This window comes from Carassius auratus, chromosome 25 (assembly GCF_003368295.1).
Source record: "Carassius auratus strain Wakin chromosome 25, ASM336829v1, whole genome shotgun sequence".
NCBI classification, from domain to species: domain Eukaryota; kingdom Metazoa; phylum Chordata; class Actinopteri; order Cypriniformes; family Cyprinidae; genus Carassius; species Carassius auratus.
The window spans coordinates 10591246-10619203 of record NC_039267.1 but is presented as its reverse complement, the minus strand read 5'-3'; the positions used below and the strand labels follow the sequence as shown (position 1 = coordinate 10619203).

The 27958-nt window shown below is 41.9% G+C and overlaps 2 protein-coding genes across 7 annotated transcripts; one reads left to right on the top strand and one right to left on the bottom strand.

The window, feature by feature from the left end:
• The first annotated feature begins 255 nt into the window (after window positions 1-255).
• Window positions 256-23432, top strand: LOC113043251 (CCR4-NOT transcription complex subunit 1-like). 6 transcript variants are annotated; one of them, XM_026202499.1, is made up of 49 exons: window positions 256-428; window positions 5518-5816; window positions 5949-6056; window positions 6185-6283; window positions 6401-6469; window positions 6555-6609; window positions 6716-6919; window positions 7029-7197; window positions 7447-7573; window positions 7717-7830; window positions 7918-8088; window positions 8184-8311; window positions 8401-8641; window positions 8728-8847; window positions 8951-9073; window positions 9595-9746; window positions 9845-9995; window positions 10082-10283; window positions 10389-10511; window positions 10925-11049; window positions 11146-11432; window positions 11535-11613; window positions 11738-11968; window positions 12061-12201; window positions 12291-12470; window positions 12562-12678; window positions 12780-12890; window positions 13006-13083; window positions 13163-13340; window positions 13437-13567; window positions 13644-13940; window positions 14027-14167; window positions 14294-14398; window positions 14500-14619; window positions 14702-14896; window positions 15146-15288; window positions 15378-15486; window positions 15564-15733; window positions 16196-16427; window positions 16534-16779; window positions 16886-17049; window positions 17356-17473; window positions 17737-17838; window positions 17927-18100; window positions 18220-18369; window positions 18491-18671; window positions 18752-18884; window positions 22339-22473; window positions 22560-23432. In XM_026202499.1, exons 2-49 carry the CDS (start codon window positions 5715-5717, stop codon window positions 22636-22638), a joined length of 7110 nt encoding a protein of 2369 aa, XP_026058284.1. In that variant the 5' UTR covers window positions 256-428; window positions 5518-5714; the 3' UTR covers window positions 22639-23432. The 6 variants fall into 6 exon arrangements, with proteins under 6 accessions (XP_026058284.1, XP_026058283.1, XP_026058282.1 ...); XM_026202498.1 differs by having other exon boundaries at window positions 16534-16797; XM_026202497.1 differs by having other exon boundaries at window positions 13419-13567.
• LOC113043254 (N-lysine methyltransferase setd6) lies at window positions 23048-27958 on the bottom strand. Its single transcript, XM_026202501.1, has 9 exons — window positions 27797-27958; window positions 27633-27716; window positions 27273-27417; window positions 27055-27196; window positions 26783-26977; window positions 25759-25885; window positions 25490-25670; window positions 25259-25401; window positions 23048-25184 (listed from the first exon to the last, which is right to left on the bottom strand). Exons 1-9 carry the CDS (start codon window positions 27821-27823, stop codon window positions 24852-24854), a joined length of 1377 nt encoding a protein of 458 aa, XP_026058286.1. The 5' UTR covers window positions 27824-27958; the 3' UTR covers window positions 23048-24851.

Below are 27958 nucleotides of genomic sequence, written 5' to 3'. Positions count from 1 at the left end.
CAGCAATTCTAACAATGTGTGCGTGACTATCAGAAATGTGTGTTTCATAAAAGTGTTTTTGGTTGTTTTATTGATAGAAAAAAATAATTATACATTCCTGCAAAAACCCAACTGTTATCAGGTATAATCGTAATTGGCGATCCGTTCGCATCTGCGCGAAGCCTCCTTCATTTTGCACTTTTGTGCGCATGGGTCATCATGGGAATGGAGGGGCGTCAGCGCGTTATTATAATTTGTTGCGCAGCCGCGAGCCCGTGTGCGAGCCCAGTAAGCACCGCACTGGGTGCGCGCGCGTGCCGTGACAGTCGCCATTTTATTTTGAAAAATCCAAACCAAACCGAGGGAGAAAGCGACCTTTTATACGTCAAGATCAGAACGAAGAAACACGACAAAAATGATCATCCACACGTAACTTTTCCAGGATCGAGGTAAAGCGTCTTCTCGCCTCAACAGGGATCTCGCTACAGTCTCACAAATCGTTGAAGTTTTGAAATGGTTATCATATGCTGTCTGCTCGGCTAAGTCAGCGTTAGCTCGTTAGCGTGTAGCTAACATTGCTGTTAGTGACCTAAAATTGTAAAAAACCCAACCGATCCTGCGCGTACTCCAAAGATGAACTTCCCTTAAACGACCCCTAACATTTCAGTGCATACAATCATTAAGTATGAACTGTGGCAACTTTCTAATTAAGACTACGGGTCGTGGGGTGAGCGCTATGGCTACATGGACACTGCTAGACACCGAATTTGTTACCTTGCTCGGTTTCGCTAACCATATAATGTTAAGTGTGTTGAGTGAGGCCCAGACGACAGCTGTGCAGCTGTTTTAAACCTGCGAGGTTACTAATGTTCACTAACACTGCTTTACAAGCACCTAACGTTACATGTACATTAATAGATTTTACTCGAATACCAGTGCGCTTAAAAACACATTTAAGTTACACAGGACTAACATGTTTGGTTGCTAGATACTAGCCATATTTATGCTCGGACTGTATTATATTGAAGCGTTTGCTTGCGTTTTACTTGTGCTTACACGAGTTTATAGTGGCATGAAGAGGCACCAAAACTCTTATACATATCTAAGAGTAAGTTATGTCTGAAACAAACAAACAAACGAGCTAACTTACCTGTCAGCTAGATGCGGAGCATGTCGCTCAGATCCTAGGAACAGGCTAGCGCTAGTCGCCGTTCAGGACAATGAGGTTCAGGCTGTTAGCTTAGCCTAGCTGTTAACCAGTTCTGAATTAGCACGGCTGCTGTTGAACCTGACAGAAATGGCTGTTAAAGGGAGTTCATTTCGATATTTTTTCTCGTAAAGACTAATTGTTAAAAGAATATCCGAAGAGATGTTCAAGTCATAATTAGTTAGTTATTAATACATTAGAAGCAACTTAGGTGGAAGATGAGTTAGCACTAGGAATGCTAATATGCTAAAGGTGTTATCCACAGCCAAACTTTGGGTGTTTGATGGTTTGAAGTCGAACTGTAGTTGTTAGGAGCTGTTGGGTGAAAATAACAAGTTACCTGTTACTAATGCAGATTGATATTTGCTTAAATTATTTAACGTTTTCGTCGGTCCTAAGTGTGGTTTTGCGTGACTCGTGTTCGAAGTTGAACATGTAGTTGTTTATTATAGCTTAAAAACTGCCCTTTAAGTTATTTTGACTTTATTTTGTTTTTATCGTTTAGACTAAATGTTTCAACATAGCTGTTTCAGCAGGTAAATGAGGTTAGAAACGCGCCTGTAGTATGTTGTGGAAGTCACAAAACGTCACACTTTAAACATCGGTTTTCTCATAAGTGTACTTGCAAGCAATTGACGGCTTTAATGTACCAGCAATTACACGTACTAAAGGTTTATTCACTTTGTTTGTACAACCCTTCAACTTTATTCATGGCCTGTGAGAGGCTAAATGGTTAAGACTTCCGGTTTTGCAGTGGTACCATTCAGTTTCTCTCAGGGCATTAAAAATAAGTTTAAATCATAGAATTGGAGATTTGAACATTTTTTAAATCTAATTGATACAGCTTACTGATATATTGTAGTGTTTTAATAAATTAAGTTGAATGTTTTTAAAGAGTCAGTTAACCCAAAAATTGAAAATGCTATTTACTCACCCTCATGTCATTTTAAAACTGTTGAGGTGCGTCCTATACAGTATTTCAATTTGTATGCCAATTTAAGTGGAACAAGTGAAACAAGTTTCTTCATACTTAAAATTCTAAAAAGGAAAAAGAAAGCCCACTTCAAATATCCAGATGATTCACTTCTTTACCTGAAAAAACTAAGTGTGGAATGTTGTATACTAAGTGCACTCATCTGTCAGAGTCTGTTCCTTATTTAGTAAAGGGTGAGGGCCTACCAGACTTGGGGGACAAAATAACTTCATAAGGTTCATTTACTATAGATGGTTGAGTACATAATACAGTTGCATCTCAATAAATGTCATAGAAAAGTTCATTTATTTCAGTAATTCAGCTCAAATTGTGAAATTCAGTGCACACAGACTGAAGTAGTTAAAGTCTTCGGTTCTTTCAATTGTTATGATTTTGGCTCACTTTTAACAAAAACCCACCAATTCACTCACCCATTCAATTCACTTAAATCTCAACAAATTAGAATATGGTGACATGCCAATCAGCTAATCAACTCAAAACACAAAGGTTTCCTGAGCCTTCAAAATGGTCTCTCAGTTTGGTTCACTAGGCTACACAATCATGGGGGAAGACTGCTGATCTGACAGTTGTCCAGAAGACAATAATTGACGCCCTTCACAAGGAGGGTAAGCCACAAACATTCATTGCCAAAGGAGTACTGTATCCAAGCATGTTAACTGAAAGTTGAGTGGAAGGAAAAAGTGTGGCAGGAAAAGATGCACAACCAACCAAATGCAGCGGCATTTAATAGACAGAGCCGTAGATCACTGACAAGCTACGCTATATCACATTCATTATCGAAGGCGATTCATCTGGGAAAATCGATTCAAGAATGAGTGAACTTCACAAGAAATGGACTGAGGCTGGGGTCAAGGCATACAGACGTGTCAGGTAATTTGGCTATGGTTGTCATTCCTCTTGTTAAGCCACTCCTGAACCACAGACAATGTCAGAGGTGTCTTACCTGGGTCTTAAGGAGAAGAACTGGACTGTTACCCAGTGGTCCAAAGTCCTCTTTTCGGATGAGAGCAAGTTTTGGATTTCATTTAGAAACCAAGTTCCTATAGTCTGGAGGAAGGGTGGAGAAGCTCATAGGCTAAGTCACTTGAAGTCCAGTGTTAAGTTTCCACAGTCTGTGATTTTGGGTACAATTTCATCTGCTGGTGTTGGTCCATTGTGTTTTTTGGAAACCAAAGTCACTGCACCTGTTTACCAAGAAATTTTGGAGCACTTCATGCTTCCTTTTGCTGACCAGCTTTTTGAAGATGCTGATTTCATTTTTCAGCAGGATTTGGCACCTGCCCACACTGCCAAAAGCACCAAAAGTTGGATAAAAGACCATGGTGTTGGTGTCCTTGACTGGCCAGCAAACTCACCAGACCTGAACCCCAGAGAGAATCTATAGGGTATTGTCAAGAGGAAAATGAGAAACAAGAGACCAAACAATGCAGATGAGCTGAAGGCCATTGTCAAAGAAACTTGGGCTTCCAGACCACCTCAACAGTGCCACAAACTAGGGCTGGACAATTAATCGAAAAGTAATCAAAACCGAAGTTTAGAACCTCTAACTGATGTAATTTTCTGATTTTGGTTATTTCCTGTTAATACTTCCCCCTTAAAAGTGTGTGTAGTCACATGATTCTGCCAGTCAGTGGCATAAAAGCAAAACACTTTGAGGTGAATGCCGGTTCAACACATAGTGATGGCGCGCGAGTGGTTAACCTTGAGTCTTCACTAAACTTTGTCAGTTGTATTTGTTTTATGGTTTGGACAGTCGGATGTGTATTATTATATCGAGCTACCATGTTCGCGCAGCTGCATTGTGGCACGAAAACTCAAAGCTGTGAAGATCGCGCTCACAGAGGAACACAGTTGTCAGCGCTGTCCTGTGATTTATCACTGAAGTAGCTTAGAATCTCAAAACTTCTTATAGCATATTTTTCTAATTTTGAAGGAACTAGGCTATTTACAACCCCCAGCTTCACAATAATATAGAGACGGTAAGAATAATTCACACATGCAATCACTGGTATTGTTTACCTTTAATCTTTATTATCTCTTTAATAAAGATTTATCTCTTATTATCTCTATACACCGAGCAATATTTAAGCAATGTTACGAACATGGATAAAATAACTGCTGACAGGGGAGCTATGATCACTCTTTCAATAGGAAAAAATATCCCACCTTTTAATAGTCGATTTTCACGTGTTACTAAGCCTTGCCACTTGCAGAAGTAACCATTCAAAAGACTTTAAAGCATTCAAACACAAGACACGGAAAAGCTGAACTGAGTAGCTGGTTACTCGCGCTGTGCTCGGTGCGCACGCGGAGAGAGAGAGCCGCGTCTCACTGATGGCAACACTGAACCAAGCTTAAAATATGTGAAAATACCAGTCTTGGAAAGTACGTTCGAAAAAACTGTCAGTTATGTCATAAGTTAAAGGAAACAGTTGAGAAAAAATCGTATGTGTATTATATTGGATGTATTCATTGTCTCTTAAAGTACCCATACTGTAGACTACCAGTGAAATTGATTTTAAAAAAAATGTTATTAGGGACCTGACCATGTTTTGCTTAAGTGTTTCTTTTTTTAATTGCTAATGCAACCTTTTCACACCACAGACTCAACAAAATTAAGCATTGCTTGCTTGGTAACTGTTGTTCTGACAAAGTTTTACCGTGATTACCGCTAAATCGCCATCCTGCTTTCAAATGGAGCAGCATTTAATAGACAAGCCGTAGATCACTGACAAGCTACGCAATATCGCGTTCGTTATCGAAGGCGATTCATCTGTGATAATGAACGTGATATTGTGTAGCTTGTCAGTGATCTACGGCTCTGTCTATTAAATGTCGCTCCAATTATGAGCAGGTGATGCCAATTTATCATGGAACCAGATTTACTGATTAGATGCGCATGATCATATCATTAGATATATCGCCCAGCCCTACTCTCTTGCTCCACCCATGCATGATAATATTGTGTATCGTCAATCTCACGGGCTGACGATGTGACTATTTGAAAAATGACCAAATCGCCCAACACTGGTGTGGGTCTCCGTTTTTATGAAGAAAGGTTGAGAAAACACTCCTCCAGGTATATTTTGAAATGTACTAGGTTTGTATAAAGAGAAAACTTGCACATAACATTATAGGATTGTCTAGCAATATAGCTATCAATTATCGCAGAGTTGCTGTATTTGTAATTTTACAAATTTTTAAAGCCATGTATCATGATTCGTATCGTGAAGTACCCTGTGATTCCCACCCCTACTTGTCAGATGTTTTATGTGAAGATTTAACATTATCGCTTTAATTTGCAATTTCTAATCACTTTTAATCATTGTCTGTCCAGATGTTACACTAAGAATTGCACTGAAGGACGTTGTTTGGAATCAGCATCAACACAGAGACTCGCTTGTTGGACACCGGACACTTTTCACACCTTTTGGGGGGGGGGACAGACAGAAGTAACCTATCACTGAAGTGACTAAAGGGGAATAATGGTGATTTTGCGCCGGGCTCGGCCGCCAGCTTCCGCCCCAACCAGCAATGAATCTTGACTCGCTCTCGCTGGCTTTGTCTCAAATCAGCTACCTGGTGGACAATTTAACTAAGAAAAACTACAGAGCCAGCCAGCAGGAAATACAACATGTGAGTTGATGAGGTTTTGGTGTCGCTAAACGTGCTTAATTTTTAACCTGAAATTTAGCGAACTAAGTCAGCATTGCTAGTTACATCAGGAACCTGAAGGTACTGATAATTTGATGCATCAATTTTTCTCAGATTGTGAATCGTCACGGCCCTGAGGCAGACCGGCATTTATTACGCTGTCTCTTTTCCCATGTGGATTTCAGTGGCGATGGTAAAAGCAGTGGCAAAGATTTTCACCAGGTAATACATGTAGCTTTTGCTTTGAAAATGGAGACTTTTTTCTTTTTTTTTTTTTCAAAAATGGTATTTTAGTATTAGTTTCAGAATTAGTTTTAATGTTTTATTACCCTTCTCTTTTTTTTCGTCAGACACAGTTTCTGATCCAGGAGTGCGTGTCTCTTATTACAAAACCAAATTTTATTTCTACGCTTTGTTACGCCATTGACAATCCTCTGCACTATCAAAAGGTTTGTTGATTTGGCTTTCAAAATATTTAACCTTTTGTATTAAAATTTGGCAGTTTTGTGCTTTGTGCTCGTTTGATACTCGCTGAGTTCATTGGTTTCATGTCTGCTTGTTTGTAGAGTTTGAAACCATCACCTCATTTATTTACTCAGCTGAGTAAAGTTCTCAAGCTAAGCAAGGTTCAGGAGGTATGTATAAATTTTTCCAATATATTCTAAAATAATGTCAGAAATTGTGATAATGGCGGTTTAAAAATATACCCGCTTTTGCTAGGTGATTTTTGGCCTTGCTCTGCTGAACTCCAGTAACGTAGACCTCCGAGGGTTTGGTAAGTGTTCACTTCCTGACTCTTAATTAGTTTTCAGTTTCACTTCTGCAGCATTCGATTCTCTGCTATGGTTTTCGGCTCAAACCCTTTTAACTTTCTTTCACAGCTGCTCAATTTGTGAAGCAGAAGCTCCCTGACCTCCTCCGCTCGTACGTGGACGCAGACCTCGGAGGGAGTCAGGAAGGTGGCTTCCAGGACATTGCCATAGAGGTTCTGCATCTGCTCCTCTCCCATCTTCTGTTCGGTCAGAAGGGCTCCAGCGGAGTCGGTCAAGAGCAGATTGACGCGTTCCTCAAAACACTGTGCAGAGGTTAGTGGAAAAATCCACTAAATGATTGCTTCTTACATGTTATGTTTGGCTAGTTCCCCTGATGTGCTCTGGAGTCATTTAGTCCTGTTTTATTTTTTTTGTGTCCCAGATTTCCCGCAGGAGCGCTGTCCTGTGGTGCTCGCACCACTGCTGTACCCTGACAAACGGGACATTCTCATGGACAGGATCCTGCCAGACTCTGGAGAATTAAACAAGACCATGATGGAGAGTTCACTTGCCGACTTCATGCAAGAAGTTGGCTATGGCTTTTGTGCAAGGTATTAATAGCTTAAATTTAATTTGTCATTTACACATCTTCATGTTATTTTAAACCTGTATGCTGTTCCTTGTTGGCATGAATGTGGGCAATGTATAAAAAAAGAAATTCTTCTTTTGAGTTATATGGGGGGAAAAATGTAAATGACAGTTTTAGTTGAATATAACTTGAAGTTGAAAGCATACTATTGATGCTACTGCTTTTCATTTAAAGGGATTGCCGTGATTTATTGATTTGTGTGTTTTCCCAGTCTTGAAGAGTGCAGGAACATAATCATGCAGTATGGGATGCGAGAGGTGACAGCCAGTCAGGTGGCCAGAGTGCTGGGCATGATGGCCCGCACTCACTCTGGGCTGTCCGATGGCATCGGCCTGCAGGTATGTTGTTAACTAACTATAAAATTGTATCTGTCTGGGCCTGGTTTAGGCTCTGTTGGAATTCTAATGTAACCTTTTGAGTTGAAATGATCTGATAGGGAGTCTGAACCGTTTGTATAACTAGTTTTTCTTTTCATCTGCAGTCCATCTCAAATCCAGTTGGTGGTGGGATCTGGAGTGATGGGAAGGACAAGAGTGACGGCTCTCAGGCCCACACCTGGAATGTTGAAGTTCTAATTGATGTGGTCAAAGAAGTGGTAAGACTGTGTTTGTTTAGATACATTACCAGCTCAAACATTATTTAGCTGACCAGGACTTAATTTAACTCTGCTTGTTCTTCTCAGAACCCCAATCTGAATTTCAAGGAGGTGACCTATGAGCTGGATCACCCTGGCTTCCTGATCCGGGACAGTAAGGGGCTTCAGATAGTGGTCTGTGGGATCCAGAGGGGTCTGGGATTGGAGGTGTTCCCAGTGGACCTCATCTACAGACCATGGAAGCATGCAGAAGGACAGGTAGAAGAAGTGTCTTAGTTTGAAGTCTCGCCAACTCAGAACTTGCATTGGAAATAAAGTAGCATATTGAAGTCCTGCTCTTTTGTGCTCTCCAGCTGTCATTCATTCAACACTCACTGATGAGTCCTGAAGTCTTCTGCTTTGCTGACTACCCCTGTCATGCTGTTGCCATTGACATCCTGAAGGCCCCACCTGAGGATGACAACCGAGAAATAGCCACATGGTAAGTCTTGACCAATTTAAGACCATCTAATTTTTCTAAATATTGTGTTCTGTATGTTTTATATCTTCTCGTTTCGCTTTGTTCAACAGGAAGAGCTTGGACCTAGTGGAGAGCCTCTTGCGCCTCTCTGAAGTTGGGCATTATGAACAGGTGAAGCAGCTCTTCAGCTTTCCCATCAAGCACTGCCCGGACATGCTAGTGCTGGCGCTGCTTCAGATCAGTACATCCTGGCACACCCTGCGTCATGAGCTCATCTCCACCCTCATGCCCATCTTCCTGGGCAACCACCCCAACTCTGCCATCATCTTGCACTATGCCTGGCATGGACAGGTGGGTGGATTCAACATCAGTTTGAAGAGGTGCAGAGTTCTGTTCTGCTGTCACTGTGTATTAATGTGCCTGGGTTATGTTTCCAGGGCCAGTCCCCATCCATCCGCCAGCTGATCATGCACTCTATGGCTGAGTGGTACATGAGAGGAGAGCAGTACGACCAGGCCAAGCTATCCCGCATCCTGGATGTGGCTCAGGACTTGAAGGTACTGATCTCCTGCCCCTGCTTCCATGAGGAGTAGATTAATAGGGTTGGAGACTGAGAAAAAGTTTTAACATTTTGAATGCTCTTGTTTTTGTGCATTGTAGTCTCTATCGATGCTGCTGAATGGTACTCCGTTTGCCTTTGTTATTGACCTTGCTGCACTTGCCTCTCGCCGTGAATACCTCAAACTTGACAAATGGCTCACTGACAAAATTCGAGAGCACGGGGTAAGCGAGCTTTAAGTTTGACACTACTGTTCAAAAGTTCAGAGTCTATTTATTTTATTCTAAGCTTTTGAAGAAAGTCACATGATTCTTCAGAAATCATTCTAATATACTGATTTGCTGCGCAAACATATCAATGTTGAAAACAATAACTTTTGAAAAAAGTTCAAAAGAACAACATCTTTTGAAACGGAAATGTGAGAACTTAAAAGTCTGTTACTTAACGTTTAATGTGTCCTTACTGAAAAAAAAGTAAATGATTACTGCAAACTTATGAACGGTATGATAATCTGAGTTCTCAGTCGGTGTTTCCCAACACTGCATATTTTGCTAGTCGTCTTTCTCTGACACAAATTTCAGGTCTTGAAGTCTCTAATAATGAGCTGATGATCTAAATCAGGTGTGTGATTTGATTAAAAAGACATGCTAACTGTGCAGTGTTGGGGTGCCTCCAGGACCAGGGTTGGGAACCACTGTTCTAAGTTAGTGCACATCAAGACTGACGTGTCATGTTTGTCGATTAGGAGCCTTTCATCCAGGCGTGCGTCACATTCCTGAAGAGACGTTGTCCCTCTATCTTGGGTGGTTTGGCTCCAGAGAAAGACCAGCCGAAAAGTGCTCAACTTCCTCCTGAAACTCTGGCTACCATGCTTGCATGTCTGCAGTCTTGTGCTGGGTGCGTATATAGAGTATATAGAGCGCATGTTTTTAAGCATTATAAGGAAAAACTTGGGTCGAAGTTAAATACATGGTTTTGTTGGCTTCTTTGAGAAGGAGTGTGTCTCAAGAGCTGTCAGAGACAATCTTGACCATGGTGGCCAACTGTAGCAATGTGATGAACAAGGCCCGGCAGCCGCCACCAGGAGTCTTGCCAAAGGGACGAGCTCCCAGCACCAGCAGCTTAGATGCTATTTCACCTGTGCAGGTAACACTGGCATTATATACTGAATGGACTATCAGTGTCAAGATTGGCAGAACTGTATTTTGATGGTTTTGTTTTGTTTTTTCCAGATGGACCCTCTCTCTGCGATTAGCTCTCTGAGTCTAGGTGTCTCGTCCACCTCTCACACCCCGAGCATGCAAGGATTCCCCAGCCTGCAGGGCTCTGCCTTCAGTAACCCCCAGTCCCCAGCCAAAGCCTTCTCGAACCTGCCCAACCCGAACCCCAGCACAGCTTTCCCAGTTATCAGCCCCCTCTCTTCTCAGCTCCAAGGTACCATGAGACTTCAATGGAGCTTTGAAACTCTGCTCTAGAACCTAGTGAGGTTGCACTACTGTTTTTCCAATTACGAATGCATTTCTTGAATTTCTTCTGTAGGTTCTCTGAGCACAAGCTTGACTGGGATTGGCTCAGGTTTGGGCATGCCCGCTGTCAGCAGTGACCCCTTCGGCACCAGGAAGATGAGCACACCGGGGCTGAACCCACCCACCTTCCAGCAGAGTAAGATGAAGGCCTGTAAGTGGTGGTGTGGCTGAGAGAGTGCCAGGTGCCTCAAGCTGTATTTCCTCTCAAAACTGGCACTCAGAGCCTAACAAAAGTCCTTTGGACACATTTCAGAGTCTTATCTCTGCACAATTTAATCTCTGGCCCAAAAATGTCATTAGAACCTAAGAGGAAATACAGGTCAGTCTACATTACTGCAAGGTGTTCTTGGCAACCAGCTTGGATCCGTGTAAATATTATTTTCTCTCATCAGACGTACGAAGGAAAACAAACTGTTTGCCTAGAACATCTTTTTTTTTTTTTTATGGTGGGGGGTTAATTTGTGCTTTAGTCAGTCTTTCTTCAAATTAAGTGATTTCTTTCAAATTCATAAAGTGATGTAACCGTTTTTTTTTTTTCATTGGCTACAGCTGATCTCTCTCAGGTGTGGCCCGAGGCAAACCAGCACTTTAGTAAGGAGATAGACGATGAGGCAAACAGCTACTTCCAGCGCATCTACAACCATCCTCCACACCCCACAATGTCCGTAGATGAGGTGAGATCAACAGAAGTAACAGAGTAGAATGGTGCTTGCTTGTTCTTAATACGCTATTTTCTAAGGTACGAATTCATAGTGATTCTTTCAATGTAGGTGCTGGAAATGCTGCAGAGATTTAAGGACTCGAACGTCAAGCGGGAACGGGAAGTTTTTAACTGCATGCTGAGGAATCTGTTTGAGGAGTACCGATTCTTCCCTCAGTATCCGGACAAAGAGCTACACATCACCGCTTGCCTCTTTGGGGGGATCATTGAGAAAGGCCTGGTCACGTACATGGCGCTGGGCTTGGCCTTACGATATGTCCTGGAAGCCTTACGCAAACCTTTCGGATCAAAGATGTATTACTTTGGGATCGCTGCACTAGATCGATTTAAAAATAGGTACCGTCAGTAAATTGTCTTGGCTTCCTAGCCACCACACAAGATTGAATTTGCATCTTGATATGTTGAATTGTGTTACATCTGAGCCGCTCTCTTCCTCAGACTGAAGGACTATCCCCAGTACTGTCAGCACTTGGCATCAATAGCCCATTTCCTGCAGTTTCCGCACCATTTACAAGAGGTAACCTAGTTTTTTATTTTATTTCGGTCATGCCCACAGCGTTTTCCTGTAATATCTCACTCTGCACTAGTTGGTAAACACTCAGCTGAGTAAGTCTGCTGTTGTATGTCGTTTCTGTGTATAGTATATTGAGTATGGCCAGCAGTCCAGAGACCCTCCTGTGAAGATGCAAGGCTCCATTACCACCCCAGGTAGCCTAGCTTTAGCCCAGGCTCAAGCTCAGTCTCAGACCCCCAAACCCCCTCAACCTGGCCAGACCTGCACCTTAGTGACCACAGCCACCACCACAACCACTGCTCCCAAAACCACCACCATCACGAGACCTACAGCTGTTGGACCGAAGAAGGACGTCCCAGTGAGTGCACACAATCACTGCTCCATTAATGTAATCATTGGTCCTAGATAGACTCATCTCTGTGGTATTTGATGTTTTAAATTCTTTCACAGCCTTCGATCAACACCACAAACATTGACACCTTGTTGGTGGCCACAGACCAAACTGAAAGGATCGTTGAGCCCCCAGAGAATGTTCAGGAGAAGATTGCATTCATCTTCAACAACTTGTCCCAATCAAACATGTCCCAAAAGGTGTTCTTTTTTATAATCTTCATCTTTAAGTTATACATCAAAGTTTGTGCTTTTCATCTCCTAAATCATCTCTCACTATGGTTTCGAAGGTGGAGGAGCTGAAAGAGACTGTGAAAGAAGAATTCATGCCCTGGGTTTCTCAGTACCTGGTTATGAAACGTGTCAGCATTGAGCCCAACTTCCACAGCCTGTATTCAAACTTCCTGGACACACTGAAAAACCCAGAGTTTGTCAAGATGGTTCTCAGTGAGACTTACAGAAACATCAAGGTAATTGTCTTGAAATAAAACCGGTTTAAAGTCAAAAACCTAGGTATGCCTACATTATGACGACTTAATGTTGTCTCATTTTGTTTTTCAGGTCCTCCTTACCTCTGATAAGGCAGCTGCTAACTTCTCAGATCGATCCCTGCTGAAGAATTTGGGTCACTGGCTTGGAATGATCACCTTAGCTAAAAACAAACCCATACTGTACACAGTGAGTTTATTTTTTATTATCCATTGCCTGAGCTTGAAATATTTATAGGATTCGATTTGTTAAATGTGCTGTTTGACTGCATTCATATTTTGCTCTTATAGGACCTGGAGCTGAAATCTCTCTTGCTGGAGGCTTATGTGAAAGGCCAACAGGAGTTACTGTATGTCGTCCCCTTTGTGGCCAAAGTCTTGGAATCAAGTCTACGGAGTGTGGTAATAATAATCATGCAATTTTCTCTCCCAATTTTGATGTCAGGTGTTGAGTGCGGGCAAGTTTTGCAAATATCAGGACATAACCTCTTTTAAACATCGTTGCCCTGTTTTGTAGATCTTCAGACCGCAGAACCCTTGGACCATGGGTATCATGAATGTACTGGCTGAGCTCCACCAGGAACATGACTTAAAGGTCAGTTGCTTTCATCGATGCGACGTAAGATACCAGTGGGAAGTAGGTTTCACAGAGTCCCACAATTCTTTCTTCACAGCTTAACCTCAAGTTCGAGATTGAGGTGCTCTGCAAGAATCTGTCTTTGGACATCAGTGAGCTGAAACCAGGAAACCTACTGAGAGACAAAGAGAAGCTGAAGAACTTGGAGGAGCAGCTCTCTGCACCAAAGAAAGAGACCAAGCCTCCTGAAGAGATGCTGCCTATAGTTACAACAGGTATAACACTACAACATGCACATTGTAAGATGCTTTCTTCCCATAGTTTACCATTTCCTGTTTAACCAGGAGTAGTAGATTCTGTTCCATTTACAGCCGCTCCGTCAACTCCGGCCACCACCACGACCTGTACGGCCACGGGACCACCCACACCACAGTTCAGCTACCATGACATCAATGTGTATGCCTTGGCTGGCCTGGCCCCGCACATCAACATCAATATTAACGTTAGTCTTGCACTACCAAAACAACTTTTCTGAATTTATCTTTTCAAATATTAATTTTCTTCCTCGCTTCGTGTAGATCCCATTACTACAGGCCCACCCTCAGCTGAAGCAGTGTGTGAGACCAGCAATTGAGCGTGCTGTACAGGAACTTGTTCACCCAGTGGTGGACCGATCCATCAAGATCGCCATGACCACCTGTGAGCAGATAGTCAGGAAGGACTTCGCGCTAGACTCTGAGGAGTCTCACATGCGTGTGGCCGCCCACCACATGATGCGTAACCTGACTGCCGGCATGGCCATGATCACCTGCAGGGAGCCTCTGCTCATGAGCATCGCCACCAACCTGAAGAACAGCTTTGCTGCAGCTCTTAGGGTAGGGAAAGGTCTTTCATACCATCTGGGCACACAAAATGATATGATTTCCAGCACTTTCTGACTCTCTGAGCATGTCGCTTTCAGGCTCCCACACCCCAGCAGAGAGAGATGATGGAAGAGGCGGCTGCTCGCATCGCACAGGACAACTGTGAGCTTGCTTGTTGCTTTATCCAGAAGACAGCGGTGGAGAAAGCTGGACCAGAGATGGACAAGAGGCTGGCAACTGTGAGTCCCTGCACACTGTCCTAATTGTTACACCAATTAAGGAACAGCTGCCTGTCATGGTCATATAATATCATACAGGCAAAAAAAATAAATAAATCTGAATTTATCAATTTCTCCATCTTGCAGGAATTCGAGCTGAGGAAGCACGCTCGCCAAGAAGGTCGACGCTACTGTGACCCTATGGTGCTCACCTATCAGGCTGAGCGCATGCCAGAGCAGATCAGACTGAAGGTGAGTTCTTTGTAAACTTCTCAGTTCTTTGTAAACTTCTCAGTGGGTCAGTGGTTTACTATTCTGCATAAAAATGTTCCATTCTGACTTCTCTTTTCCAGGTCGGTGGAGTGGATCCTAAACAGCTGGCTGTTTATGAAGAGTTTGCCCGTAATGTCCCAGGTTTCCTACCCAGTAATGACCTGTCTCAACCAACTGGTTTCCTTGCCCAGCCAATGAAGGTACAGACCCCATCCTTGAGGTGGTTGTGTTCGGTTGTTACATTGGTTAAGTAGCTCAAAGGTTCTCTCTTCTGCATTGCAGCAACAGGCATGGCCCACAGATGATGTGGCTCACATCTATGATAAGTGCATTTCAGACCTGGAGCAGCACGTGCATGCAATTCCACCTGCCCTGGCCATGAACCCACAGACCCAGGCCATGCGCAGCCTTCTGGAGGCCATTGTCATGGCTAGAAACTCCCGTGATGGCATAGCTGCCCTGGGCCTTTTGCAGAAGGTTAGAGAGACTGTGGGAGAAAAACTTGACTACACTTTATGGTGGTTTTGTCCAATCCCTCTCCTGGAGGGCTGCTGTTCTGCAGTTTAGCTTTAATCCTAACAACTTTTGGTCTACAGGATCTCCAGAAATGTCCATGCAAATGTTATGGAGCTAAACTCTGCAGGGTCATGTGTTTGGCCTTACATGTGTACGTCTGGACATCCCTGCAATATGATCTCAATTGTATGCTTGCTTCCTCCCTCTCAGGCTGTGGAGGGTCTTCTGGATGCCACCAGTGGCGCTGATCCTGATCTTTTGCTGAGCTACAGGGAGTGCCACCTGCTGGTGCTGAAAGCCCTACAGGACGGTCGTGCCTACGGTCCACAGTGGTGCAACAAACAAATCACCAGGCCAGTACTATAACTGCGGCGTAAACTTATTTGTCACAAGCATCGACGGGTCATGAAGGTCCTAACCTTTTCTTCTACACCCCCTGCAGATGCCTGATTGAGTGCAGAGATGAATACAAGTACAACGTTGATGCTGTGGAGCTCCTCATTAGAAACCACCTGGTCAACATGCAGCAGTATGACTTACACCTGGCTCAGGTGAGGAGAGTGTCTCTAGGACTTAAAAGAACACTGTTGTAAATTAGTAGATACTTACACCGTGTTTTTTTTTTAAGTCCATGGAGAACGGGCTCAACTACATGGCCGTGGCATTCGCCATGCAGCTGGTGAAGCTCCTACTGGTTGATGAGCGTAGCGGGAGTCACATCACTGAAGCGGATCTCTTCCACACCATTGAGACGCTGATGAGGACCAACGCCCACTCCAGAGCTAATGCTCCTGAAGGGTAAGAAAACAGCTTGTTACTGGTCCTGCAATTGACATCAGTAAGCCCCTCCCCTCAAAATGGTTAAATGTAAATAATCGTTACTTGGGATACATGAACAGTGTTGATCTTGCATGTTGTCTTCTTCCATCGTGATGGCCATATTATGAGACTTCTCCCACTTGCATTGATCTGTGGACCCTCACTTTGAGTTAACACCACCATATTTATTTTAAAATCTTTTATATATCCCTCCATGGAATATCTAATTCCCACTTGCCCTTCGGTGTCCAAAATTGTTCAAAAACATAGTAGGACAAGGTTTTCACACTGACCGCTGTCATTGTAAGGTAGCTAGCAGCTTCATTTGTCCAAGGGAGCAACAGTAACTGAGGGGGGCGGGGCTTACCGATAGGTCAACTGAGTATCCGATTGGTAACGAAAAATGTAAGTAATCTGGAATTACTTCTGTGGAACCCCTAGTTTGCCCCAGCTGATGGATGTTGTCCGCTCCAACTATGAGGCCATGATCGATCGTCACCATGGTGGGCCGAACTTCATGATGCACTCTGGGATTTCTCAAGCCTCCGAGTATGATGACCCACCAGGCCTTAGAGAGAAGGCAGAGTACCTGCTGAGAGAATGGGTCAACCTATACCACTCAGCAGCTGCAGGAAGAGACAGCACCAAGGCCTTCTCTGCATTCGTTGGCCAGGTTAGCAGTAACACTCAAAATACAAAAGTTTAAAGTCTTAGTTCATCTCAATGCTGTTATTGATCTGCATTACTTAATTCACACCTGCCTTGTTTTTTTTATACAGATGCACCAGCAGGGCATCCTGAAGACCGATGACCTGATCACTCGCTTCTTCCGGCTGTGCACAGAAATGTGTGTGGAGATCAGTTATCGTGCTCAAGCCGAACAGCAGCACCCAACCACCAGCCCTGCCATCATCAGAGCCAAGTGCTACCACAACCTGGATGCTTTTGTTCGTCTCATTGCGCTTCTTGTCAAACACTCCGGAGAGGCCACCAACACGGTCACCAAAATCAACCTTCTCAACAAGGTTGGAATGCTTACAATGGTTAGATGTGGCTCAATGGTGACTTAAATCAAGGTCTCTAAAAAAATAAAAAATAAATAATAATAATGCTTTTCTTGTCATGGTGCAGGTTCTAGGCATTGTGGTGGGTGTGTTGATCCAGGATCACGATGTGAGGCAGACGGAGTTCCAGCAGCTTCCGTACCACAGAATCTTCATCATGCTCCTGCTGGAGCTAAACGCACCAGAGCATGTGCTGGAGACCATCAACTTCCAGACCCTCACTGCCTTCTGGTAAGCACATGAAATAAGTATTAATGTGCAGTCACATTAAAATTTGGTGAATTTTCAGTGCATTTCAGTCGTTTTAGTAGCACCAATGGGTTTGAGTTGGTCATCTGGCTTTGTCATGTTTACTGATAGAAAACTGCTTGGTTTGAAAGTGCTTTCTGTGTGAGCTCTGTCTCATACATCACTACACCATTGACAAATAATGGACCGTTTTTGGGAAATTGCACTGAAATGTTGCTAATGTGACTGCACCATTACTGTATTGATCAGTCTTTGAATGGGTATTAAAGGACGTTTGTCTCTCTTCAGCAATACCTTCCACATCCTGAGGCCAACTAAAGCACCTGGTTTCGTCTATGCTTGGCTGGAGCTCATCTCACACCGCATCTTCATTGCCAGAATGCTTGCACATACCCCACAACAGAAGGTCTGTGTCTGCTGCATGATGTGTATCAGGTGTCCAATCCAGGAGGGCCCTTTTTGCAGAGTTTTGCTGAAACACTTGAACCAGCTAATCAAAGTCTTAAAGGAATAGTCCACCCAAAAATGAATTAATTACTCACCCTCATGTCGTTCCAAATCTGAGATCTTTCAAAACTTCCATGGGAAATGGCCCTCCAGGAGCTGTCTGTCCACTTCCCAATCACTGACTGTCTTCTGTGCCTTAAACGTCTCTTTCCTCTCTCGCAGGGTTGGCCAATGTATGCCCAGCTGCTGATAGACTTGTTCAAGTATCTTGCACCCTTCTTAAGGAATGTTGAACTCAACAAACCTATGCAAATTCTCTACAAGGTATAAGCTGAGTCCTGCCTTTTTGAAAGCCTGTCTGGTGGTCCTTTAGGGCAGTTTGTGACCTTGCTTTGTTTCTCTATTCTCCAAGGGAACACTTCGTGTGCTGCTTGTCCTGCTACATGACTTCCCAGAATTCCTGTGTGACTACCATTATGGTTTCTGCGACGTCATCCCGCCCAACTGCATCCAGCTGAGGAACCTGATCCTGAGTGCCTTCCCCCGCAATATGAGGCTTCCAGACCCCTTCACCCCTAATCTGAAGGTAGAGAGTTGTACATTTGACGTCAGATTTGATCCATTGTGGTTTAGTATGTAGTTGTAACTTCAAGTATGCTTGTGGTCATCTTGTGCTGTATGTAATAGTTTCTGTGTGTTCACCAGGTGGATATGCTGAGTGAGATCAACATCGCTCCCCGCATCCTCACTAACTTCACCGGTGTGATGCCGTCCCAGTTTAAGAAGGATCTTGACTCCTACCTCAAGACCCGTTCTCCTGTCACCTTCCTTTCTGAGCTGCGCAGCAACCTGCAGGTAGGGGGCGCCACTCTTAATCACAATTCCCTACAGCGTCGCATGTTCATCTTTTTTGTAATGTAGCTCTTTTATTCATTGAGACTTTTTTTCTTTTTCATAAAATCCACTCTGCCTCCAGGTGTCCAACGAGCCAGGCAACCGTTACAACATTCAGCTGATCAATGCTCTGGTGCTATACGTTGGAACCCAGGCCATTGCCCACATCCACAACAAGGGTAGCACTCCCTCCATGAGCACCATCACTCACTCGGCTCACATGGACATCTTCCAGAACCTCGCAGTCGATCTAGACACTGAGGGTGAGACGCAAAAAAAAAAAAAAAAATTCTCCCTGCTCTTTAGTTTTAGTTCAAATTGTGACTTGTATTCTTCCTCCCAGGCCGCTATCTGTTCCTGAATGCGATAGCCAATCAGCTGCGTTATCCAAACAGCCACACGCACTACTTTAGCTGTACCATGCTGTATTTGTTTGCCGAGGCCAATGCTGAAGCCATTCAAGAGCAGATCACCAGGTATGGAAGTGAATTTAATTACTGTGTTTAATTACAGTGTTAAGTTTAATTTAATGTAGCTCCTTTTTATTTAAGCTGGGTTAACACTGTGCAAAAAAAAAAAATATTTAGTAGTCCTTTCCAATTGTTGTTTGTCAGACTGGATGATGTTCCACTGTGGGATTTCAGTTGTCATTAATGTCAGACGGTACTACAGTCAGGACTCTTAAAAAATGGGTGTTCACAAGAAAACTTGTCCAGAGTTTTACACATTATCACCCCATAAGGTGCCGTTCCACGACCTCAGACAAACGACAAGCGACAGACCGGAAGTCATTTATTTCCTTTGGAGAATAGTGCGGGAACTGTTCTGATCATATGCACATGCAAAAAATTCTGATCCGATTTGAGCTTCGGATGCGTTAAAATATTTAAACTTCTGCGGCTAGACCATATGTTCCCGGCTGCCCGGACGATTAAAAACTACGAGCGTAAGGTTAGAATTACCAGTATTTTGTTCACTTTAATATTATTCTTTAAACACTTTCTGTGAGATGCTGCTTTAGAATAATTATTGCAGAAATAATTTTTTTATAATTTATAACAGTATTAGCCCCATAAAACCTACTATTTTTATTTTTGGGGATCATTTGATTTCAAATTGCATTTATTATTTATATTCATTAAAATTTTACCATGGTGAATATGCCGAGGTAATGGTTGCTGCAGGATCAGTTTAAAAGTTCTGTGCGGCTGCCACTAGGGGGAGAAATGCGCCAATCGTATCCGAATGACTGCGAGCTGCATTACACGCAAGGCTGGAATGTTGGCTATCATGAGAAGTATATGAATGGTGTCAATAGCAGAAGAATAGTTTAAGCAGCACTACACACCCACATGAAAACAGTGACGCTATGTGTTTATCATAGCAAAGGCAACGCATCAGATGAGTTCTGTGAGCAGAGGACAGGAACGTCAGAGTTTATGGTGGTTAGAAAAAATCTCTAACATTAATTCTTCTGATCATGGCTTCTCTTGAAAATTTGAAAAACGGAGCCTGTTTGACGTTTGTTTTAGAAGATGCACTTCAGGACTTTGCATCAAATCTTCTGACCCTGCCAGAATTTCGTTGTGGGTAAAATTTGATTGCAACAGCCATTAATCAGCTGTTAGTGAACATGTCAAACCAGCGATCAAAGACTACAGATTTTAACCGAAGCCCCTTTCACACTTAGATTCTGAATAATACAAAGGTAATGTGTCCCGGCAATTGTTCCCGGATCATTAGATTTTGATTCATTTACACTGCTAGTGACTTCCCGGAATCTGTGCGTGTTTTCACACACAACCCGTATACAGTATTGTTCAAAATAATAGCAGTACAATGTGACTAACCAGAATAATCAAGGTTTTTCGTATATTTTTTTATTGCTACGTGGCAAACAAGTTACCAGTAGGTTCAGTAGATTCTCAGAAAACAAATGAGACCCAGCATTCATGATATGCACGCTCTTAAGGCTGTGCAATTGGGCAATTAGTTGAATTAGTTGAAAGGGGTGTGTACAAAAAAATAGCAGTGTGGCATTCAATCACTGAGGTCATCAATTTTGTGAAGAAACAGGTGTGAATCAGGTGGCCCCTATTTAAGGATGAAGCCAACACTTGTTGAACATGCATTTGAAAGCTGAGGAAAATGGGTCGTTCAAGACATTGTTCAGAAGAACAGCGTACTTTGAGTAAAAAGTTGATTAGAGAGGGGAAAACCTATAAAGAGGTGCAAAAAATGATAGGCTGTTCAGCTAAAATGATCTCCAATGCCTTAAAATGGAGAGCAAAACCAGAGAGACGTGGAAGAAAACAGAAGACAACCATCAAAATGGATAGAAGAATAACCAGAATGGCAAAGGCTCAGCCAATGATCACCTCCAGGATGATCAAAGACAGTCTGGAGTTACCTGTAAGTACTGTGACAGTTAGAAGACGTCTGTGTGAAGCTAATCTATTTTCAAGAATCCCCCGCAAAGTCCCTCTGTTAAAAAAAAGGCATGTGCAGAAGAGGTTACAATTTGCCAAAGAACACATCAACTGGCCTAAAGAGAAATGGAGGAACATTTTGTGGACTGATGAGAGTAAAATTGTTCTTTTTGGGTCCAAGGGCCACAGGCAGTTTGTGAGACGACCCCCAAACTCTGAATTCAAGCCACAGTACACAGTGAAGACAGTGAAGCATGGAGGTGCAAGCATCATGATATGGGCATGTTTCTCCTACTATGGTGTTGGGCCTATTTATCGCATACCAGGGATCATGGATCAGTTTGCGTATGTTAAAATACTTGAAGAGGTCATGTTGCCCTATGCTGAAGAGGACATGCCCTTGAAATGGTTGTTTCAACAAGACAATGACCCAAAACACACTAGTAAACGGGCAAAGTCTTGGTTCCAAACCAACAAAATGAATGTTATGGAGTGGCCAGCCCAATCTCCAGACCTTAATCCAGTTGAGAACTTGTGGGGTGATATCAAAAAATGCTGTTCCTGAAGCAAAACCAAGAAATGTGAATGAATTGTGGAATGTTGTTAAAGAATCATGGAGTGGAATAACAGCTGAGAGGTGCCACAAGTTGGTTGACTCCATGCCACACAGATGTCAAGCAGTTTTAAAAAACTGTGGTCATACAACTAAATATTAGTTTAGTGATTCACAGGATTGCTAAATCCCAGAAAAAAAAAGTTTGTACAAAATAGTTTTGAGTTTGTAAAATCAAAGGTAGACACTGCTATTTTTTTGAACACACCCCTTTCAACTAATTGCCCAATTGCACAGCCTTAAGAGCGTGCATATCATGAATGCTGGGTCTTGTTTGTTTTCTGACAATCTACTGAACCTACTGGTAACTTGTTTGCCACGTAGCAATAAAAAAATATACTAAAAACCTTGATTATTCTGATTAGTCACATTGTACTGCTATTATTTTGAACAATACTGTATGTCCTGTAATGACACGGAACATCAGGTTGTGACGTGTGATGTCTCATGAGTTAAAAACGCTAGGCACGTTAACTTTCCCTTAAACTGGCGAACGGTCTCCGCTTCAGCACAGATAGTGAGGAACTATCTGATCTCTGCTTCATTAGTTAGCACACATTTTTTAATCACGAATGTTGATATTCCTTCAAAACACCCGGTAACAGAGTTGCATGATAATGTGCATCATCACTACGACACTGGTTCTGGCTTTTGTTTTAGTGCTATACTCGACTATAGGTTCTTGTCTATTGGTTTATTTTAGTGTCATTGAGATACTATTATAGAGTTTAATGTTTTGAATCAGTTTTCAGGAGAATTGAAGGTAGTAAAGCAATTATAGTGAAGTTTGTTTTTTCTAATTCACTTCAGTTAATGTGTATTTTGAAATGACACTTTTTAAAGATTGTTTTAGTTGACTAAAATAACCCTGGCTATCTTGTCGTGCAGGGTCCTGCTGGAGAGGCTGATTGTGAACAGGCCGCACCCGTGGGGTCTGCTCATCACCTTCATTGAGCTGATCAAGAACCCTGCCTTTAAGTTCTGGAGCCATGATTTTGTGCACTGTGCCCCAGAGATCGAGAAGTAAGGGAGTCAACATGACACACACACGCATCTTCCTGCTTTTGCACAACAGAATAACTGCAGTGTCTCCATGTTTTTGTGTGTAGGTTGTTCCAGTCGGTGGCTCAGTGCTGCATGGGGCAGAAGCAAGCCCAGCAGGTGATGGAGGGAACGGGTGCCAGTTAGGCTGCAGGAACTGCTCCTGTGCCCAGAGAGAGAGCTCTCCCTCACCCCAACCCTTCATTTGCCCCACTGACACCCTGCACGTCTGATCGACACACAGCTGCCACTGGAATCCCGCTCGCCTTCCACCGGGGGGCATCTGACCTGAGGAGTTTCTTTTTTTTTTTTTTTTATCCTTTTATTTTTTTTTCACCCTAAAGTTAAAATGTTCAATGTAAATATTAAAAAGAGACATTTAGGGCAGAATGATTCAATCTTCTTTTTGTGTGTGTTGAGCACATTTCCCTCCTTGCTGTTTGGCTTCCCCTAACTCCATAAATTATTTTTTGCCTTCAAGACGGATTGACTTTTGTTTGAAAACTTGGTGTAGTGGCTAAGGAAGCGGTCTTGTTTTATTTCTTTATTTTTATTATTTTCTGTGGTTTGGTTTTTAAGGGGAGTGCTATCAGTGTGGTGAGCTGATGGGATGGGACAGATGTCCTGGACTGCAGGGGGGAGGCGTCACTAGTTTGCACCTGTGAGGAAACAAATCTTGGGTTCGAGGTTCTCCCTGGCACTTGTACAATTGTGGAAATATTCAGAAATTTGTTGGTAAATTGGATCTTCGGAGTTTGTACAAAGATTCAACTTGCATAACAAAAAGGACCAATACAGCTCATTTTGTAAGGATTTCGAATGTTTTGTAAATGTATTGGTCCGCGTGTTGTATTTTGTAGTAATTTGTAGTTGCCTTTAGTTCCGCTTATTTCCTGTATGTATGCATTCTGTAGTTACCGCATTAAACACTTGAACTGCAACTTTGCCTCCATTTCATTTGCTGAAATGTTAGTTGAAACAAATTGATTTATAAGGTTTCTGGTCCGTGTTAAAGGAATAGTTCACCCAAAAATGAATTATGTCATTAATTAGCCACCCTCATGCTGTTCCAAACACCTTCAGAACACAAAGATCTTGATCAAATCCATGAGCTTTCTGACCCTGCATAGACCGCAACACAACTGACATGTTCAATGGCCATAAAGTTCATAAGGTTATCGTTAAAATAGTTGTTCAACCGTAACTTTGAAGCTACGAGAACACTTTTGTGCACAAAGAACCCACAAAAATATTTTTTTTTAATTTATTTTTTGTCTTTGTACTGTTGTGTATGCATTTCGAAAACTGACGTGGAAGAAAAATTAAGTAAAGTGTATGTGCGCAAAGTATTTTATAGATGTTAAGGATTTTAATAGAATTACGGTGGAACCACTGATGTCACGTGGACTATTTTAACAATGCCCTTACCCTTCTGGACCTTGAACATGTCAAGTTGCGTTGCTGTCCATGCAGGGTCAGAAAGCTCACGGATTTGATCAGAAATACCTTTTGTGTTTTAAAGTTGAACAACGGTCTTACAGGGTCGGAAATGATGTGAGGGTGAGTAATTAATGACAGATTTTTCATTTTTGGGTGAATCCCATTATTTACAACAGCATAATTGTGATTTGCATACAAGTGATTAAAATTGATTAGCTGGATTTTGTTTTCAATTTATGGTACTGAAAAATTGGGAAGCTTTTTGAGCACATATTAACAGTGAAAATTAAGTGTCATTTATTCTTTATCTTGACAAATGCTGAGGAAGCAAATCTTTCTTTAACATACCTGAAAATCAAACTTCAAGTCCTCTGTGGTATGATTTGCCAGTGACTTTATAACAACTGTATGTAGTTTTGTGGGTTTGGGGCCATCCACAGTTAAACAAGTGTAATTCACTGTTGTAAATGTCATAATTACAGTGGGTAGTTATGTGTGAATTCCAAACTGATTTTTTGTGCTTGGGAAGGGGACGCCATTTGTAGAGATGTCCCAAACGAAAGTGAAAAAACTGAATCAAGTCAGTGTACAATCAGAATCATTTTTGAGGTAAAAAAAAAAGTATTACATTGCTTTAATGTGCTGAAGTTGTAGATATGTTTATGCTGACATATATTTCCTGTAGCTCAACAGTCCCACATAGCACTGGCAATGATCAAGTATTATGTTCAATTCCCAGGAAATACGTGCCTTCTTTTAGTAAAAGTGTCTGCTAAATTCATAAATGTGACTGGACTAAATAAACCACCTTTACGCCAATCAAAACACAATCTGAACCATATTCCAAATGATTTTTTTTTTTTTAAGGAAAATGTACAGCGTACAAAATGGAAAACTCACAAACTATAAAAACCCATACATTAAGAGGTAGGTTTGGTGAGCTGTTGCAAGCGCTGTAGGATGCTCTTCTGCGCGTAACGCACATGCAGAGCTCTCCTCTCTCTGCTGCTGAGCTCAGCCAGAGCGTCCTGATCCTCCAGCCGCTTCCGGTCCGCCTCTACATCCTCAGAATAAGAGTCCAGCGTCAGAGCAGCTGCCGCATGCAGGAGACATTTCCACTCTGCTGGCAACCCCTTCAGTCCGGCGAAACTCAGAGCCTGCTCCATTTTATCATCCTCCTCACCCTCTTCATCTTCCTCCCAGCCTTCGTTTTCACAGAACTCCTCGAAATCTTGCAGCGGCATGCACAGGACCTATGCAGTTTTATAAATATATATATATAAACAGGTAACATAGGAACAAATTGCCATGTGGATAAAATGGTTACCTTCAGTGTAGTGTAGAGCTCACTGTAAGTAAGTGAGCCTGATTGGCCGAAGATGAAAACCCCTTTCTCCCCAACAATCTCCATTTCACACAACATGTTCCATTTGTCCACTAGGAGCCTTTGATCTGCTTCACTTTGTGCCGCTGTTAGTGCAATAAAAACAAGTTTTTTTTAAATCGTTTCTTGTGTCAAGTAGTTGACTTTTTATAGACTATGTCTACAAAGTGGCACCTTGCACTGCTGCTTTGTACACACTGGACATCTGAATATCTGCAGTGTCGTTGCTGTTCGTAGGAAACGGCTCTGCAAAGCCGTACATGTGGAGGAGCTGCCAGTTTGCCATCTGTCCGTAGGTGTTAAAGACCTCCTCGCCCTTCTCAATGTGCCGTACTGACACCATCTTCAAACACTCCTGTGCACAATCGACTGAACGTGAGCTGTGAGATTTCTAAGCATCTAGCATAATAAACAATAGAAAGCGAAGCATGTGCACCGCATACGGGAGTATATTCCAGATTGGCGTTGTGCTTGGAAACGTGATTCAACATGTCAGCCATGGGCACCATCATTGGAGGGTTAGGCTCTTTTTCTTCTTCTTCATCCTCATCCTCCACAGGCTCTTGAAAACTGAGAAATGTTGAGAAATGTTACAGATAAAGTAGGGAAGGCACTGATATTAACATTATGGCTGGTATGCTAAACAGTTTTCAGGTTGATATATCTACATATATTAGCCTTTATTTCAAAAAATTATTACACGTGTTTTGATCTTTAAAATTAAATTGTGTGATACTAACATATATATATATATATTTATATATATGCTTTATATTGGCCACAGATATCAGCATCAGTATCGGACGATCACTATGATTGGCCGATATAAAAATTCTACTATTTTGTCTAAATAATTTAAAAAATACAAAACTACAGTAAATCGATTTAAAAGTGAAACTAAGCATCACTCCATTATATAATGCACAGTATGAAGAACTAACATTTATTTAGAGCTAAATATTAGAAATAAGTTATTAATAAATTATTAGTGTTGTGTTTATGTTATTAAGTTTCAGGGATCATTTGATGATAGCAAAGTAAAATTAAATATAAAATTAGGGGGAATTAGCATGACCAATTACCATAAATATCCAATATGATATAATTTAAATATCGGCCAATAATCAATTTGGTATACTCTAAAAATGGCATAAATAAATAACCATTTTTAAGCCTTTACATCAAATAATTGCTATTTACTTATTATTATTTTATTTTAATAAACCATATATAAATATATTAAAATATAAATAAAATACAGTTATTATACATAGAAAACATACCTAAAACAATATCTAAACACACAAATTAGATCCTTAATATTATACCTTTAAATTTAAAATGCCCATTAAATATATAGTAGCTAATAAATAAATTTGGTACTGATATATTGCACATCCCTAAAGAGAATAATCATATTATCAGCCCTTTCATTTGATCACATTCAATAGCTCACAGATATCTCACCTATAGGCCATTACAAATGCTACCAGGCTCTTGTAGAGCTCCAGCGTGTGCTTCTCAGTGTCCCACAGGTCAGGATGGGACTTCATGAAGGGAAGGGCTATGTTATTGTACTCATCCTGGAGTTTTTTCAGATCTGTTTGGACAGCCTCTGGAATTCCTGTGCCTTTCAGGAGTTTATCACGCTCCTCCTCGGACCTTTAAAACAGAGACTTTGTGACCATAAAGCACTGAAGGCTCCTTGAAGAGTACCTTAAAGGTCTTACCAGACCTACCAGAACATGGGTTGATCCAGTGTCCTAAAATCGGGCCAGAGAGACAAATACGGTTTCCAGTAGGATTGTGGACATGTGTACTCATATAACAGACCCAGAAGAAGAGGAACCCAGCCTGATGCGCTCTCCAAAGATTTTTTCCCTAGACAACATATGATTATATGGTCACAAGCCTGCTATAGAAGGTGGGATTTCAATAAACCAGAATGTTCATTTACCTTCCTCAAGGACCTTTTTTACTTTAGTGGTGCCGTGATGCAGAAGAATCTCTCTGGGTATAGAGAACAAGACATGGCCTTCTTCAATGTCCTCTCTGGCCATCATGCCATATTCTGCTGCAGTACCCTCTTTACTTAAGTACACCTAAAGACATTCATGTACAACGTGGTAAATATTTCCAAGTTTAGGTTTTTGCCTGTATTTGAAATCCTATTTGACTTGTGCTGTTGAAAAAAAACCTAAACTTGGAATTATTAAGTACTTTACAAGTTATTTTTTGCTAAAACTTAAACTGAAAATTCAAATGATGAATAAATAGGCCTACACGTGACGTGTATATGAATATAATATAAGCTTACCTTATCGCTGAGAGTCAGCTTTACACTATCGCACCACAGCAGGAAGTTTTTCAAGGGCTCCAGCACACATTTCTCATCATCTATCTGAAACACACATGATGCTTTCTGAAGGCTCATCATTATAAGCGCAATAACTGTAAACTGAGAAAACGTCTTTTTTTTACCTTTGGCCTTTTTGCATCTGTTGCCATTTCTTTCAAATGCAAGTTCGTTAGTGAGATATTAAAATATATATTGTTTAATAGTGACAGCCACACAGGAATACAGTAATTATTATATTCTACGTGCCTCCATGTGCAGCTTCAGACTCTTCTTCGTCATTTCCT

Excerpts from the sequence above, each read along its gene's own strand:
- LOC113043251 (XM_026202493.1), top strand. The coding sequence starts at position 5,715 with ATGAATCTTGACTCGCTCTCGCTGGCTTTGTCTCAAATCAGCTACCTG. Across the intron at positions 8,312-8,400 it reads AACCGAGAAATAGCCACATG|GAAGAGCTTGGACCTAGTGG; the intron begins GTAAGTCTTGAC and ends TTTGTTCAACAG. Across the intron at positions 12,891-13,005 it reads AATCAAGTCTACGGAGTGTG|ATCTTCAGACCGCAGAACCC; the intron begins GTAATAATAATC and ends CCTGTTTTGTAG.
- LOC113043254 (XM_026202501.1), bottom strand. The coding sequence starts at position 27,823 with ATGGCAACAGATGCAAAAAGGCCAAAG. Across the intron at positions 27,418-27,632 it reads AGCTGACTCTCAGCGATAAG|GTGTACTTAAGTAAAGAGGG; the intron begins GTAAGCTTATAT and ends GAATGTCTTTAG. Across the intron at positions 26,978-27,054 it reads CTGGATCAACCCATGTTCTG|GTCCGAGGAGGAGCGTGATA; the intron begins GTAGGTCTGGTA and ends TCTGTTTTAAAG.